Source organism: Garra rufa, chromosome 12 (genome assembly GCF_049309525.1).
Source record: "Garra rufa chromosome 12, GarRuf1.0, whole genome shotgun sequence".
NCBI lineage: Eukaryota > Metazoa > Chordata > Actinopteri > Cypriniformes > Cyprinidae > Garra > Garra rufa.
In genome coordinates, this window is record NC_133372.1 from 19,947,743 (window position 1) to 19,965,664 (window position 17,922).

Here is a 17,922-nt window from a genome sequence, read left to right on the forward strand (position 1 = left end):
ATCTGCTGTCTGAATCATTTTTCGTTTGACTGTATAATTTGACAGTGTCATCAACAGCCATTGACAGTCGCTGTATTTTGTAGGTCAGTCGATAAATGTGTGTATCATCAGTTATACAGTTTGATTACCATTGGTCCAGTAGTAATATTTCTTCTTCGAGTGTGACATTTTCAGGCTTCTAATCTGCCCCTATGTAACCAGTAAATAGAACCCACAATAGCAGTTCTACGAATTTGTGTGAAAAGCAGGTTTTGTTTTATCATTTCACTGGATTAGATATCAAGCTTTGAAAAGGAATAGAGTGAAGTGCGTTTCTGAGGGCTGTCTGACAAATGAACAAAATGGACAACAATTGGAGATGCTTCTTCTTGAAATAGATCCATCGCTGCCGCAATCTATTTGATCAAGTGAGGATAAAATTGGCCAAGGCAAAAAAATTTATGAGCGTTATTTTTAGCCTCCTTCAGTCATCACTGTAAGGGCTGCAGTTTGTTCTGAGAGGAGACCAGGAGCAAGTGACACATTAGAAAAAGAGAGTCTATTTATAGTGAATGTTTATGGCAGATGGAGAATAATAGGACTGTTGGCTGAGAGAAAGATAAAGGAGGACTGGGATGGGGGAAGATGTGGAACATAAGAGAGCAGGATGCAGACTGTAGAGCATATGAAGTGTCACCAGCTGTATCTAATGCTGCCTTCAAGGAAGTGTCTACTTACAGCTTTAGAAATCGTAATTGTGATTTGGTGCAACAAATGAAGAGCAAAGGATGTGCATTAAGTGTGTCATTTATGCATTATCTATGTATTTTTTCATTCATGTGTTGCTGTAGATGATAATGCAGTTTTATAACACAAGCCTACTGCCTCATAAACTGGGATTAAAACCGTTTTCATGAATAGTTTGTGCTGTTTTTCATAAAAGGTACAACAAATGCACACTTGATTTGTTGCACACTTAATTTGTTGAAAAAAGTACGTTTAAAAATGTCATCTTTTGAGCATTTTGGCTAAACAAATTTAGTGTGTACATATATACACTACCTGTCAAAATTTTTTGGACAGTAGGATTTTTTTTAAGTCTCTTTTGTTTGCCAAGCCTGCATTTATTTGACCCAAAATACAGCAAGTACCACAATATTGTGAAATATTTTTACTATTTAAAATAGCAGCTTTTTATTTGAATATATTTTAAAATGTAATTTATTCCTGTGATCAAAGGTAAATTTTTAGCAACATTACTCCAGTCTTCATGTGTCACACGATCCTTCAGAAATCATTTTAATATTCTGATTTGCTGTTAAAGAAACATTTATTATTATTATTATTATTATTATTATTATTATTATTATTATTATTATTATTATTATTATTATTATCATCAATATTTAAATCAGTTTAGTACAATTTTTTCAGGATTCTTTGATGAATAGAAAGATCCAGATCAGCATTTATCTGAAATACTGGTAAAAAAGCTTTTGTAATATTATACACTATACCAATCAAAAGCTTTGAGTCTGTATTTTTTTTTTCTTTTTTGAGAAATTATAGAAATTAATATTTGTATGCTTTCAGTTGATCAAAAGTGATGATAAAGATATTTATAATGTTACAAAAGATTGCTGTTTCTGTTCTTCTGAGCTTTCTATTCATCAAAGAAACCTGAAAAAAATTTACTTAGCGGTTTAATAATAATAATATCTTTTTGAGCAGCAAATCAGAATATTAGAATGATTTCTGAAGGATCATGTGACTGGAGTAATGCTAAAAATTCAGCTTTGAAATCACAGGAATTAATTACATTTTAAAATACATTCAAATAGAAAAGTTATTTTAAATAGTAAAAATATTTAAAAAAAATTTTTTGCTATACTTTGGATAAAATAAAGGCAGGTTTGGTGAGCAGAAGAAACTTAAAAACATTAAAAATCTTACTGTAAAAAAGCCTTTTTCTGGTAGTGTATATACACACTTGTAGAAATTGGAATGTTTAAACTAGAATTTTAAATGATTTCTTAAATGGTTTCTTTATCTTCAGGACACTCTACTCTCAAATCTTAAGTTCTGAGAAAAAGCCACAGTCATCATCATTACAGGTCCCTTGCCCAATTTCATGATGTCTTCTTTAATTGTGCCCAAGCGTATCAGTCAGTAAATAATTCACACACAAATACACACATGCACATACATTTCCTGGGGCTGCTTTACAAATATCGAGCTGGGGTAATGTGGTGTGAAGCGTGTGTGAGTGATAGGGGAAGCTAACGTTGTCTGTGTGTATGTTTCTCCTTTCCCACAGGGCCATTCTGTGTGCGCGCTCAGAGTATTTCCGAGCGATGTTATGTGGCAGCTGGATGGAGAGTTTGCGTCAGTGTATCACTCTACAAGGGTAGGTTATGCAGGACACCCATCAACATTGGATAAATGACTGCAGTGTAACACAAATACAAATATCAAATACTCTGTCATGCTTAGAATGTAAAGTATGTGTAAAGCAGGGCTGCCCAACCCTGTTTCTGGAGATCTACCTTCCTGCAGCGTTTAATTCCAACCCCGAAAGACCTTCGTTCATCTTTCTGACACTGCATAGACAGCAATGTAACAACCACATTCAATGCCCAGAAAGGTAGTAAGGACATTTACTTACAAGAATACTTTTTGTACACGAAGAAAACAAAAATAACGACTTTATTTAACAATTTCTTCTCTTCTTTGTCAGTCTTTGACGCATGTTTATGAGAGTTTCTCATAGAATTCTCATAGCTTCATAAAATTATGGTTGAACCACTGTTGTCGTGAACTTTTTTATCAATGTCCTTACTATCTTTCTAGGCCTTAAATGTGGTAGCTGCATTGCTGTCTATGAAGGGTCAGAAAGCTCTTGGATTTCATCAAAAATATCTTAATTTGTGTTCCAAAGATGAACAAAGGTCTAATGGGTTTAGAAGAACATGAGGGTAAGTGACAGAATTTTCATTTTTGGGTGAACTATCCCTTTAAATTGAGAGGTCCTGTGTGTGATTTCAGACAGTGCTCAGACAGACCTTCTACCTGATGAAGATCTTCCAGTCTACCAGCTATCAATTATTCATAGCTCAGTCTGTGTCTGGAAAAACCAGGATACTTCGTGTAGTGTTTCAAGCCAGGCAGTTCAATCCATGATGTGTATCAAAATGAGACTTTTGTGGATTTTAGTCCATGTATGAGATCAGAGCTGATTTTATTCCAAAACCACACTTAGCTTTTACTGTAAATGGTCAACGAACAAGAGAACATAACACTAGTTGCTGATTATTTTGAGCTCTGTGAAACAGTTTCCGGAAAAATAATTAGTTTTTTTATTATGTTAATTTTGAAAGTACATTAGCCCTTCTCATCAAAAGATCTACATCTTTGGAGCTTGTTCTGATCTTTGATTCTCTCTGGTCTGCAAGTGTAGGCGAAGATGTAGGTGGTGGCCGGAAATCTTCAAAGTAACACGTTATAATAAGGTCTCATTTTTTTACGTTAGTTAAAGGAGAAGTTCACTTCCAGAACAAAAAAATTATCAAATAATTTACTCACCCCCTTGTCATCCAAGATGTTCATGTCTTTCTTTTTTCAGTCATGAAAAAATTGTTTTTTGAGAAAAACTTTTCAGGAATGCTCTCCATATAGTGGACTTCTATGGTGCCTGTGAGTTTGAACTAGCAAAATGCAGTTTAAATGCAGCTTCAAAGGGCTCTAAATGATCCCAGCTGAGGAAGAAGGGTCTTATCTAGCGAAACTATAGCTTATTTTCAAAAAAATGTACAATTTATATACTTTTTAAGTACCCAGTGTTTACAAAGTGAACATGCAAAGAAGATCAAATGCCCTTTACAAAAAAAGGTAAAACAGCGATTTGAGGTAGAAAAGGTCTAGAAATTGTAATTTTGTTTATAGAAAATGACAAATCATTTTGCTAGATAAGACACTTATTCCTTGGCTGGGAATGTTTAGAGCCCTTTAAAGCTGCATTTAAACTGCATTTTGGAAGTTGACACTCACAGGCACCATAGAAGTCCATTATATGGAGATAAATTCTGAAATGTTTTCCTCAAACAATTATCTGTACATTATATAAAATATATAGTTAAAGGGATAGTTCACACAAAAATGAAAATTCTGTCATTAATTACTCAACTTCATGTCATTCCAAACCTGTAAGACCATTCATCTTCGGAACACAAATTAAGAGATTTTTGCTGAAATCCGAGAACTTTCTGACCCTGCATAGACGGCAACGAAGCTACCATGTTCAAGGCCTAGAAAGATAGTAAGGACATTGTTAAAATACTCCATGTGAGCCTTAATTTGATTAAGCGATAAGAATACTTTTTGTGCACAAAAAACATGAGCCATGAACATGGTAGTTGCGTTATGAAATGTGAGAAAAATGTTAGGAAATTCATTAAGTAATGTTAACAAATATGATTCTTTTTTCTAATCAATCAGTCTGGGTCCAGATGAAATGGAGATTCTGCTTCATTTCATGTATGGTGCCATCGTAGACTTTCCACCAGGAACAAATGTCAGGTAAAACACCCTCTGTAGTGACATTTCCTTTCTTCCACTGTGGTAAATGCAAAAATGCAATGGCTTTAGTCAGATTTCACAGAAATGTCAAGATGTGTGTATGTTTGTCTTTGATTTCAGTCAGGTTGTGTTAGCAGCAGACATGTTGGGCCTGGAGGGGCTGAAAGACGTGGCCGAGATGGTTCTGACTCGGGACTATTGCCGCTTTTTCCCCAAGGTAAGAGAGAGGATGGGGTCACGGCACACACAATCAGTCTATTAGATGTGAGGAGTGTAAATAGTCCTGTTAAGCAGTGAATTTGTTGTTAGGTAGCGCCAATAGTACTATTATCTTGTCGTTTATTAGCCTTTAGGGACACATTATGTGATTTGTATTTGTGAGCGAGTAAAGTCTGGGCATTGGTTCAGCTTTTGTAGAGCATTTAATTTGTCAGCCAAAAGTACATGGCCTTATCCCTCTGGTGTGGCTCCAGACGAGGATTCCTCCCATTTAGGTTTCTTAGATATGGATGTAACATCTATCTACTTCTCTTAGAATAGAAGCACTGCAGCAGACTCACCATGTTTACACAGCAAGTGCAGATTTGTCAAGAACATAAGCTCTCTGATACAAAAGCAGTAGCGGGAGGCGGCGTAAGTGAGGAGGCATTGTGTTTGACAGCCATCTCACAATTTGTGAAGAGCAGTTTTGTTTGTGCTTCTGAGTCTGTCATTCTCACGCCCACCTTTCAAGAATGCTTTAAGATCATTCTAGTTTGTGTCCTTTCAGCCAGTATTTTCATCCTACACAGAGATGAAAGAGGAATGCATTTACGCCCTCTTAGTTTTCCCCCTACAGAAATGCATAATACTCTTGATATACTATTCAAAGATTTGGGGTTGCTAAGATTTTTAGGGATTCAAGAGCATAACGCTGAATTTTTTTTTGTAATTGTTAGAATGGCCAAGGATCTCCACATAAAACTGATCGTGTAGACCAAACCAAAAGTCGTAGAGACTTAAAACTTGGAGGGATGGTAGTACTCAGACCACCTACAACGTCACCAAGGCTCGCCCCAATCAGCCCGACGGGGGCGCTACAGTGAACAAAAATATGAAATCGCTCAGAGCTTAAACTGTCAGTCGCAGAATCCTTGGCTCACGCCGGACAAAACACATGCCTGAGTCTTCAAGACTCGTTGGTCAATGAAGTTTGAGTACCTATTAGACAAAGTTAACGGAGGCAGATCGGAACGAAACTCGGTGGGCCTATTTGACTCACTGCCCCAAAGGTCTGAGAGAAATTTGAAAAAAATCGGCCACTGAGGGGCGATAGCGCATTTTTCAATTGCGTAAATGATTGTACATTATGCCTTTTTACACACACACACACACACACACACACACACACATGTTGGGTTTACATGTTTTATGGGGACATTCCATAGGCGTAATGGTTTTTATACTGTACAAACCGTATTTTCTATGGCCCTACACCTACCCTACACCTAAACCTAGCCCTCACAGGAGATTGGGCACGCTTTTACTTCCTCAAAAAAACTCATTGTGCATGATTTATAAGCCTGTTTCCTCATGGGGACCTGAGAAATGTCCCCACAAGGTCAAAATCTACTGGTATTCCTATCCTTGTGGGGACATTTGGTCCCCACAACGTGATGAATACCAGGTGCACACACACACACACACACACACACACACACACACACAATATTCGTATCATATGATAGAACTCCTTATTTCTGACAACTTTGCCTCTAGAACCACTGCTGTCAGTCAAATCGTTTGTTAAATGATTGAGATGATGTAAAAAATATACGTTTTTGAACTAGTCTTAAATTTTTTGCTCAGTCTGGAAAAACACTGCATTACAATTCTCTGGACTCTCTAGGTCAATAATTATCAAAAAATGTTAAAACTTACCCTTTGGGAAGCTATAATGACCACAGGTGGTGCTATAACAGTTAGAAACATTAAAAATATATTTCTATAGTAAATTACCTGGATTTGCCAAAATTTATTTTTAAATCATTGATTTAGGTAGTTACAGCCTTGCTAAATAGTATGTTATAATTTTCCTTATGTGAAAGAGGAATGCATTTACGTCCTCTTAGTTTTCCCCCTCCAGAAATGCATAATACTTTTGATATACTATTCAAAGATTTGAGGTTGCTAAGATTTTTAGGAGTTCAAGAGCATAGTGCTGAAACTCTTTTGTAATTGTTAGAATGGCCAAGGATCTCCACATAAAACTGATCGAGCAGACCAAACCAAAAGCCGTAGAGACTTGAAACTTGGAGGGATGGTAGTACTCAGACCAGCTACAACGTCACCAAGGCTCGCCCCAATCAGCCCGACAGGGACGCTACAGTGAAAACAAAAGTACGAAATTGCTCATAACTCTTAAAGCATCAGTCACAGTGTCTTATGTCGTTGGAATCCTTGGCTCACGCCGGACAGAACACATGCCTCAGATTTGATCGTGAGTCTCACGATCATGAGTCTGGCGAGACTAGTACTAGGACTAGTACTTTTGCGTACTAGTCCTAGGTTTTTCGCCCGATCGGATATTAACCAGTGCAGAAAGATTCTGTAGAGAGTGAATATCAATATTTATCAAAAAAAAAACTAGAACTTTTGACCCACCATTAATCTAAAACAAAAAAACATGGCCATGGACATTGGTTGATGAAGTTTGAGTACCTATTAGACGAGGTTAACGGAGGGAGATCGGAACAAAACTTGGTGGGCCTGTTTGACTCACTGCCCCAAAGGTCTGAGAGAAATTTTTAAAAAATAAGCCTCTAAGGGGTGATATTGCATTTTTCAAGGGTGTAGACTATTGTACATTATGCCTTTTTTTTCACACACACACACACACACACACACACACACACACACGTTGGGTTTACATGTTTTATGGGAACATTCCATAGGCGTAATGGTTTTTATACTGTACAAACCGTATTTTCTATCGCCCTACACCTACCCTAAACCTAAACCTAGCCCTCACAGGAGATTGTGCACGCTTTTACTTCATTGTGCATGATTTATAAGCCTGTTTCCTAATGGGGACCTGAGAAATGTCCCCACAAAGTCAAAATCTACTGGTATTACTATCCTTGTGGGGACATTTGGTCCCCACAACGTGATGAATACCAGGTACACACACACACGATAATCATATCATATGACAAAACTCCTCATTTGTGTCAACTTTGCCTCTAGAACCACTGCTCTCAGTCAAATCGTTTGTTAAATGATGTAAAAAATCTACTTTTGTGAACTAGTCTTACATTTTTTGCTTAATCTAGAAAAAACACTGCATTACAATTTTGACTCTCTAGGTCAATAATTATCAAAAATTTTTGAAACTCACCCTTTGGGAAGCTACAATGACCACAGGTGGTGCTATAACAGTTATAACGTTAAAAATATATTTCTATGGTAAATTACCTATATTTGCCAAAAATACTTAAATATATAGCAAAAGCAGAATAATTCAGAAACAAATAGTGCTGTCAAATCGATTAATCACAATTAATCACATCCAAAATATAAATTTGTGTTTAAATATTTGTGTGTACTGTGTATATTTATTTGTGTATTTAAATATACACATAAACATGTATATATTTAAGAAATATATAGTAGACAGGTATATTACACAATGTAATCACAAACTTTTATTTTTAATGCGATTAATCGTGATTAATCAATTTGACAGCACTAGTAACAAATCAACATCAGTCTTGTAAATATGCAAATCTCATTACTTCTTTAATCTTGAATGCTTTTGATTCTGCTTTGGATCAGGATACAGTTTTTGGTAGTGTTCGCATTGACATTTCTGTGATGGTGATTCGCTTGTGAATGATTTCACCATAAAAAGTGTAGAATGGCTTTCATTTTCTGTTTATCATGTATGATTTGTAACAATCTGCAAAGAGGCTTTATAATAGTAATTTTTGTAGAAATGTTGTGAATTGTAGCTTTCAGGAAGTTCTTCAGATTAAGTGTGATTTAAGTTGTATAAAATGTAATTAAACCCAAGCTCAGACAGCTGACCTCTACACTGTATATTAGCTTATGGCAGGTTTCAGGCTATTGATCCACTAAAGTGTCTGAAATGAGGTGTGAATATCAAGAGTCAGTCCTTCTTCTCATTTTCTGCAGCCTGTTGATGGAGTTCAGAGATCTATACTGGAGTGCCTCGCCATTACCCACTCTATTGGCCTGCAGGATCTCTACGGCTCCTGTGTGAGGTGAGGCATTTTCTGCACTTCTGTGAATGCTACTGCTTTAAATAATGGCTTTTAAAATGACTCTCTGATTGTACTACTCCATTAAGAGTCATGTGTGTGTACTATACTGTACAGTGCAAATGAATCACTAAATAATAAATGACTAAATAAATCAATAAATAATACATTTCAAAATGCTTTCTATTTCTGAGGTTATGCTTCTGTCCAAACGTGGATGCAATCAGTTTTGCAGAAATTTATTAAACATTTAAAACAAACCCATTTTCACATCAAATGTTAATGTTTGGCACAATTGTTAAGCCAAAAAAAGAGAAAAAAACACAACATTTGAAAGGTGGACACTAGCATTTGCCTACTAAAAGATCAATTTATACTTATATGGACAGATATTGGCTACACCCTTGGTATGATTCAACCAGTCGTCGACAATTTGTTTGTTTTACAAATGGGTGTCACAGAGCCTCTAGGCAGTACAAAAATACTTATTTTAAATAAAATATTCTGCCCATTTTTTGGGATTGTGGTGGCCATGTGAAAAATTTCCTGGTAAAGTTGTTCCTCTTTAATTTTACTCTAATTTTGTACGAGTAACACAAATAGATAGAAATATTAATATGTATATCTCCCAAGATTCTTTGATTGACATCATGGACAGCAAAAAAAAAACTTTAATCATTTAGTATCATCATCATTTACTTAATTAGTCAACTCTGTCATTTAATTCTCTTTGCTCTAAACTCAGCGCACTGCGGTAAAGCAGCTCAGAGAGGCGTGTGAATGTAGGTCGGGATTTTTCCAGTGCCTCAGAGATGGAAGGAGAGAGACTGTGTGCGTGTGTGTTGTTTCTCTGATGTTTTGGTGCTGCCTCCGCTGCGGGTAGGAGGGTGAAGAGTCACGCATCAGGATGAGAGGCTCTCAGTACAGCATCCGTGATCTGATGGCATCAGATCAGCACAGCACTGCTGCTTTCAGTTCAGTGCCAGTCCAGTGCCTGCTGAACCTACTGCCCTAGTGTTACTAACCTAGATCACTGTGATAACTCTTCCAGAAGTAACAAGTTATTTGTATAGAGCTTTTCACAATACAGTTTTACTCAAAGCATATAGTCCGCATTTAGAAGGTTAGAGCAGTTTAAGTTTGCCACTGGCATAAATTATCGACCAGAAGAGATTTGCTCTTAGTATACAGTGCCTTGCGAAAGTATTCATACCCCTTCATTTATTTTTTTCAGATTTTGTCATGTTGCTGCCTTATGTTAAACTGCTTTAAATTACTTTTTTCGACATCAATCTACACTTCATACACTATAATGGCAAAACAAAAAACAGGTTTTAACATCCTTGCAAATTGAGCAAAAAAAAAAACTTAACTGATTCCATTGCATAAGTATTCATACCCTTATCTGGGACAGTTGAAATTTAGCTCAGGAGCATTCATATTTCTTGTAGATGTTACTACACTTTACAAGTTATTCAACTGAATGGGTATGATTTGGAAAGGCACACACATCTTAATAAAAGGCCTAACAGCTGGAAATGCATATCAAAAACCAAGTTCTGAGGTAAAAAAAAAAATCCTGTAGAGCTTAGAGACAGAACTGCATCAAGCCACACATCTGTAGAAGAGTTTAGAAAAAATTCTGCTGCATTAAAGGTTCACAGAAGCATGTAGTCTCTGTTACACATAATGGAAGAAGTTTGAAACAGCCATGACTCTTCCTAGAGCTGGCCTCCTGGCCAAACTGAGCAATTGATGGAGAAGGATCTTGGCTAGAGTGGTGACCAAGAAGCTGATAGTCACTCCAGTTGAGCTCCATGATCATATATGCAGATGGGAGAAACTTACAGAAGGACAAACATAACTGCAGCACTTCACAGATCTGGGCTTTATGATGGTGTGGCAAGATTCAATCCTTTCCTCAGTAATGACACATGAAAACACACTTGGTACCCTCAAGACTGTGAGAAACAAGATTCTGTGGTCTGATGAACCTTAATTTCAAGCATCATGTTTGAGCCAAACCAGGCACTGTTCATCACCACAGAGTACCATCCCAAAAGTAAAGTGTGCTCATTCTGTAGAGCTGTTTTTCAGTCGCCATGACTGAGGGACTTACTGAGTAGAAGAAAAGCTCAATGCACCGAAATATTGAGATTGAGCCTTAATGAAAACCCAGTCCAGAGCATTCAGAACCTCAGACTGGGCAGATGGTTCGCCTTCCAACAGGGTAATGACCCTAAGCACACAGCAAGAGTGGCTTATAGACAACTCTGTGAATGTCCTTGAATGTGGCCAAGCCCGAGCCTGGGCTTGAACCCAATCAAACGTTTCTGTAGAAACTGTCTGAAAATGTCTGCCAGACCCCATCCAAGTTGCTAGAGCTTGAGAGGTGAAGAGGTCAGGCAAACAACGGCAGATAACTACCAAACGTTGATGCGCAAGTCTTGTTGCATCAAACCCAAAAAGACTTGAGGCTGTAAAGATGCTTCATTTAAGGGTATGAATACTTATGCAATGTACTTATTTCTTTTCTTTTTTTTTTTTTATACATTTATGAAGTTGTGACAATATTGTTTATGCTTTGTCATTATGGTGCATGTAGTGTAAATTGATGTGGGGACAAAAGTAATTCAAAACATAAGCATAACAAAACATGAAAAAAAATAAAGGGGTATGAATACTTTTGCAAGGCGCTGTATAGATATATGTGTATGTGTAATGTTGGATATATACATGTAATAATTTATGTTTAGTATATTTGTTTTATGGTAATCTTGAGGATTGTGATGTAATGTAAGGCTTTGATGTAGTGACAAACCTAAAAGCTATTAGGTATTGTTTATCACAGTCATGATTAAAATGATTCATATCAGGATTTAAGGTTTTGATTGTTTTGCGCAACCTAAGCTGTTCTATTATTTTTACATGCTGTTTGAAATGTTTTTTCTTCTCTTGTTTGAACACAGATGTTTGGCATGACTATTTAACAGAATATTTTGCATTTATGCTGACAAGATCCAAAAAAAAAAAAAAAAAAAAAAAAAAAAAAAAAAGTGCTACATATGACTAGGGCACTATATTCATAGTCTTCTAAGATGTACAAAAGCTTTTGTGGGAGAAACATGCTAAAACTTGAAACCATGGTTTCACTGCCGACTTCTTTTTTTTTTTTTGCTTCTATAAGCTTTCAAAAAGTCTCCTTTGTGTTACTTTTGTGCTACAAAAAAAAAGAACTAAAAAAATGCAATGTTTGCAATGACACAAAAGTGGATAAATTATTTATTTTACTTTTAACGCGATAGTTTGCCCCAAAATAAAAATTCTGTCATTAACTATTCACCCTCATGTCATTCCAAACATGTAAGACCTTCATTCATGTTCAGAACACAAATTAAGATATTTTTGATGAAGTCTGAGAGTTATTCTTATAGCTTCACAACATTACAGTTGAACCACTGATGCCACATGGACTATTTCAACAATGTCTTTACTATCTTTCTGGGCCTTGGATGTGTTAGTTGCGTTGCTGTCTATGCAGGGTCAGAAAGCTCTCAGATTCCATTAAAGATATCTTAATTTGTGTTTAAAGATGAACAAAGTTCTTACGGGTTTTGGAATGACTTGAGGCTGAATAATTAATGACAGAATTTTCATTTTTGGGTGAACTATCCCAAGTTACAGTGGCCAAACGCTCTTTAGTAGGTTAGCAGAAATTGTGCAAGAAGTAGTTTTTGAATTGTACTTATTTGTACTTGAAAAGCAATAAAAGATAAAAGCTTACGGTCATGGATGTGTTTCAATTCACAGATGGGTAGCTGAGCACTTCGTGAAGTGCTGGTCAGAAAGGAATTTTGCCATCCTCCCTCCAGAACTACAGAGAGATTGCCTTAATACTGTCACCAAAAACACGGTATGTAATACTCACAAACACATATTTGTTTTCTATTGTGGCGGGGCTCCCCCTTGGACTTTGTTTTTGTACTTATCTAATTATACTGAATTAAGATGTAATCCAGTATGCTCATACGCCGTTTTTCTAGTGGGAAACAGCAGAGACAAACAACCCATGTTTCCTTCTATTCCTTACTGTCCTTCTGCTTCTGTCTGCACCCTGTAGTACAATAAGACATTGATGAGAAGAGCTGCGGTCTCTGTTTTGAGGATGGCTATTGACTAAAGAGCAATTAGAGGACTTGATTGAGTGGCTTTGAATGTGTGTATGTGCGTTAAAGCCACAAACAGCTCATTCACTTAACCCCGTAGGCTGGCAGTCCCCTAAATTTCTCTCACGCACACACAGACACACAGACCCAGAACTCCAGCAGCTGCAGTCAGCCAAGTGTAGTTGTATAACACTGGGTTTTCCCCCTCCTGATGCCCAGCCCTGATGTAAACCACTGCTGAAGCATATTGGATTACTCTAGGAAATTTGCTGTCACTAACAGTGCAACCAGTATGTGTCAGAAGAGGAAGGGAAGATAATTCTATGAACGAGACAGTGTGTTTTTAATGATGTTCGTGCAGAGTATGTGTGTAACATTGTGATGTGTTTCAGACGGTGCAGAGTGTAGTATCTGTGCTGTGTGGCAGCGAGCAGCTGATTGGCAGCCTGCCGGAGGTGAAATGGGCCAAGCAGGTGCTGAGTCTGGCCAGTGAACTGCAAGAAGAGTGTCTGAGGATAATTGTCACACACCTGCCCCAGGTCACACACACCGCTGCCTTCCACGATCTCCGAAGGGTACGGCCATTCGATGATGTTTAGGCATAAGATATATAAGATGTCTTATCAGCTATGACAGTCAGATGTGTTCTGTTTCAGAGAGAAGAGTTCACACGTGACCCCACTATACTGAGAAAGGTGTGCGTAGCCGTGCGGGAGGGCGTTACTGTGGAGAACTGCTGTGACCTGTTCACTGCTGTGAACCGTCTGAGTGGTGACCCGACTGAGGTAGACGTTATCACAGAATACCAAGCCAATCAGGAGGAAGTGGAGGTAAACAAAGAAACAGAACACTGCAAGCCAGCATTTAATTACAACTCAGATCACTTAGTAAATTAATCATTTATTTTTATTGATCCAAAAAAGACGGCTGTTACATATCCACACAAAACAACAGCTAATATGCTTGAAAAAAGAGCTTAGTAGGTTTTCAGAAATAATTATTTTGAATATACTTACACTGCCGGTCAAAAGTTTGGGATCAGTAAGATTTTTAATGAATTTTAAGTAAGTTTGTAATGCTCATCAAGGCTGTTTGTTTGTCCAAAAATACAGGAAAATTTTATATTGTAAAATAAATGAAATGTAAAATAGTGTTCTTCTATTTTAATATACATTCAATTCTAATTAATTTCTGTAATCAAAGCTGAATTTTTCAGTGTCACATGATCCTTCAAAATATTCTGATTTATTATGAGTGCTGGAAGCAGCTGTGTTGCTTAATATTTTTTTGGAACATGTGATACTTTTTTAGGATTCTTTGATTATTAAAAGTTAAAAAGAACAGTATTTATTTAAAACAAATCTTTTCTAACAATATACACTACTGTTCAAAAGTTTGGGGTCAGTAAAATATTTATTCTTTCTTTTTCTTTTTCTTTTTTATTCAGCGAGGATGTGTTAAATTGATAAAAAAGTAATAGCAAACACTTATATTGTTGGAAAAGATTATATTTTGAATAAATGTTGTTCTTTTAAACTTTTTATTCATCAAAGAATCCTGAAAGTTCCAAAAAAAATTTGAATATTATAAATGCGGTCTTGATGAGCATAAGAGACTTACTGATCCCAAACTTTTGACTGGTGGTGTATTTATTTTGCAGAAATACTTGATTTCACATAATTATTCATTTTACAGAAATAGCAACAAAAACGAACACTCCAAACAAAAAGAAAAGGTGCATTCAACTTTAAGCGGCGCTATGGGTGTATGACATCAATGTACCCATTCACTGATAGGTCTGCTGTGCGCTCATTGTCGTATGTCGTATGTACAGTCGTGGCCAAAAGTTTTGAGAATGACACAAATATTAATTTTCACAAAGTTTGCTGCTCAACTGCTTTTAGATCTTTGTTTCAGTTGTTTCTGTGATGTACTGAAATATAATTACAAGCACTTCACACGTTTCAAAGGCTTTTATCGACAATTACATGACATTTATGCAAAGAGTCAGTATTTGCAGTGTTGGCCCTTCTTTTTCAGGAGCTCTGCAATTCGACTGGGCATGCTCTCAATCAACTTCTGGGCCAAATCCTGACTGATAGCAACCCATTCTTTCATAATCACTTCTTGGAGTTTGTCAGAATTAGTGGGTTTTTGTTTGTCCACCCGCCTCTTGAGGATTGACCACAAGTTTTAAGATCTGGGGAGTTTCCAGGCCATGGACCCAAAATGTCAACGTTTTGGTCCCCGAGCCACTTAGTTATCACTTTTGCCTTATGGCACGGTGCTCCATCGTGCTGGAAAATGCATTGTTCTTCACCAAACTGTTGTTGGATTGTTGGAAGAAGTTGCTGTTGGAGGGTGTTTTGGTACCATTCTTTATTCATGGCTGTGTTTTTGGGCAAAATTGTGAGTGAGCCCACTCCCTTGGATGAGAAGCAACCCCACACATGAATGGTCTCAGGATGCTTTACTGTTGGCATGACACAGGACTGATGGTAGCGCTCACCTTTTCTTCTCCGGACAAGCCTTTTTCCAGATGCCCCAAACAATCGGAAAGAGGCTTCATCTGAGAATATGACTTTGCCCCAGTCCTCAGCAGTCCATTCGCCATACTTTTTGCAGAAGATCAATCTGTCCCTGATGTTTTTTTTGGAGAGAAGTGGCTTCTTTGCTGCCCTTCTTGACACCAGGCCATCTTCCAAAAGTCTTGGCCTCACTGTGCATGCAGATGCGCTCACACCTGCCTGCTGCCATTCCTGAGCAAGCTCTGCACTGGTGGCACTCCGATCCCGCAGCTGAATCCTCTTTAGGAGACGATCCTGGCGCTTGCTGGACTTTCTTGGACGCCCTGAAGCCTTCTTAACAATGCAGTGGAAAGTTTTTTTCGGGATTAAGTTAATTTTCATGGCAAAGAAGGACTATGCAATTCATCTGATCCCTCTTCATAACATTCTGGAGTATATGCAAATTGCTATTATAAAAACTTAAGCAGCAACTTTTCCCATTTCCAATATTTATGTAATTCTCAAAACTTTTGGCCACGACTGTATATGATTTTATTTTTATTTCCTGCGAACAAAGAGCTCATAAAAGGCACTTTACCTCCTCGATGCTCCATGTTTGCCCTCTGCTCGTTTTGTTTTGGATACACCACTTGTTTCCTTTGTGAAATCATGTGGCAGCGCCGCATCTCGTCATTGCTTCCCGTTTTTGGTTTGTTTAGAAGTATTTGGCCTGTTACATTCATATTTCATTCAAACTGCATCAGAGTTTGTTTAGAAATGGACAGAGACCCATCTTTTAAGCTGTCTCGGTCTGTTTGTTTGGTGCGCACCAGGGTTCGTATGGCAGTGTTCACACTTACTCAAATGAACTGCACTAACAGAGCAATCACACCAGAATTTGTTTTAATCGAACCAAACATGACAAGTGTTAACACATTCTTAAAATGTATCCACCTTATTTTTCCCGTAAGAGTGAGCATAGCCACACAAATTTAATGTCTCTGGCTTCTTGTGTCATCATTTTTAGCTGTAGCTGGTTTTGTTGCTTGATATTTGCAAACTGGTGTTTTTTTTACCATATTCTTTTAATGTGTTGTCTTAATTTTAAATACAATGGGTTGTAGCACAAACAGTTTTACAGTTTACTGCACTTTATTATTCTCGTTATTTCCTTACCGCAGCTAATGAAGCGGAAGTCTCGTACATTTACAGATAACAGCTTACTTCCACATTGAAAAATAAGATAGATAAAGTACTGTAAATCTGAGGAATACATAATTAAAATTTATCTGGTGTGGATTTGCTTTTTAAAAGGTGGTTCATACATACATTTACTGTATGGTTTTACTTTTATAATCTATCTTACAATTGAAACATTTATTGGGTGTTACATACACTCTTAAAAATAATGGTGCTTCACAATGCCATAGAAAAACCTTTTTTTGTCTAAATGGTTCCATAAAGAATCTTTAACATCTGATTGTAAAATCAGATTATAAAAAGGTAAGAAAGAGGTGGTTCTTCAAAGAACCTTTGACTGAATGTTTCTTTGTGGTACCAAAAATGGTTCTTCTGTGGCATCGCTGTGAAGAACCTTTCAAAGCACCTTTATTTTTATGAGTGTACCAGAATGGTTGGAGGGTTGGAGGAAAGTTGGGATTTGTCACGTTAGCTGAAAAGAACAGCCGTTTCAGACTTTTAGTCATTACATTTTAACTAAGAATTGAAACATTTTTTTTTGTTCTAATTGGAATTGGATTTAAAAAGTACATTATGATTTCATGTTGATTTTAATCTGTTTACTGCATCGGTGTTGTAGTTATTATGATACATAATGAATAGATTTTCTGTGCTTCATCAAGAAGTCAATACCTGCCACAACGCTCTACTGAGCACATTCTCTGTATTCAGTGGTGGAGGTAACGAATTACAACTACTCATGTTACTGTAATTAAGTAAATTTTTTTGGGTATTTATACTTTCATGAGTATAATTATCCAATAAAAATATCTCTTCTTAACGGACCAGTGAAAAGCCTGGTATAGTATTTGAACCGAAAAAACAAGTTCCGTTATTTTTATTTATTTTTTCAGGCGCGCTATTGATAAGATAATCATTACTAGAACTAGGGCTGGGTGAAATATCGATTTTATCGATTAACTCGAATGTGTAGTTTACATCGATTTGTTTGAATGAAATCTCAGGGCTCCAGCAGTTCCGAATGGGCTCATCCCTCCCCCATGCATTTACCATATTAGAAACACACTAATATATATATATTTTTGTTTTCAGAAAGGCACGGAAAACAAATAATGGGAGCCACTAAAGGTATATGATTAGCTGCTTGTTAGCCAGTTAGCCGGACCCGATCAGCATCTTTGTGTTTGCGCTCAGGGGAGCATCACAGGTTTCTACGTGTTTTTGCAACGTTGAGTA

General features: G+C 37.0%; 1 protein-coding gene across 1 annotated transcript in view; it reads left to right on the top strand.

The window, feature by feature from the left end:
* Positions 1 to 17,922, top strand: part of btbd8 (BTB domain containing 8) — a 45,060-nt gene that overhangs the window by 16,585 nt on the left and 10,553 nt on the right. Inside the window, exons 6-12 of the mRNA XM_073851450.1 lie at positions 2,297 to 2,386; positions 4,474 to 4,554; positions 4,675 to 4,771; positions 8,728 to 8,816; positions 12,624 to 12,726; positions 13,372 to 13,554; positions 13,636 to 13,809. Of these exons, the coding sequence (XP_073707551.1) occupies positions 2,297 to 2,386; positions 4,474 to 4,554; positions 4,675 to 4,771; positions 8,728 to 8,816; positions 12,624 to 12,726; positions 13,372 to 13,554; positions 13,636 to 13,809 (817 nt within the window). The remainder of the gene's footprint in view (positions 1 to 2,296; positions 2,387 to 4,473; positions 4,555 to 4,674; positions 4,772 to 8,727; positions 8,817 to 12,623; positions 12,727 to 13,371; positions 13,555 to 13,635; positions 13,810 to 17,922) is intronic.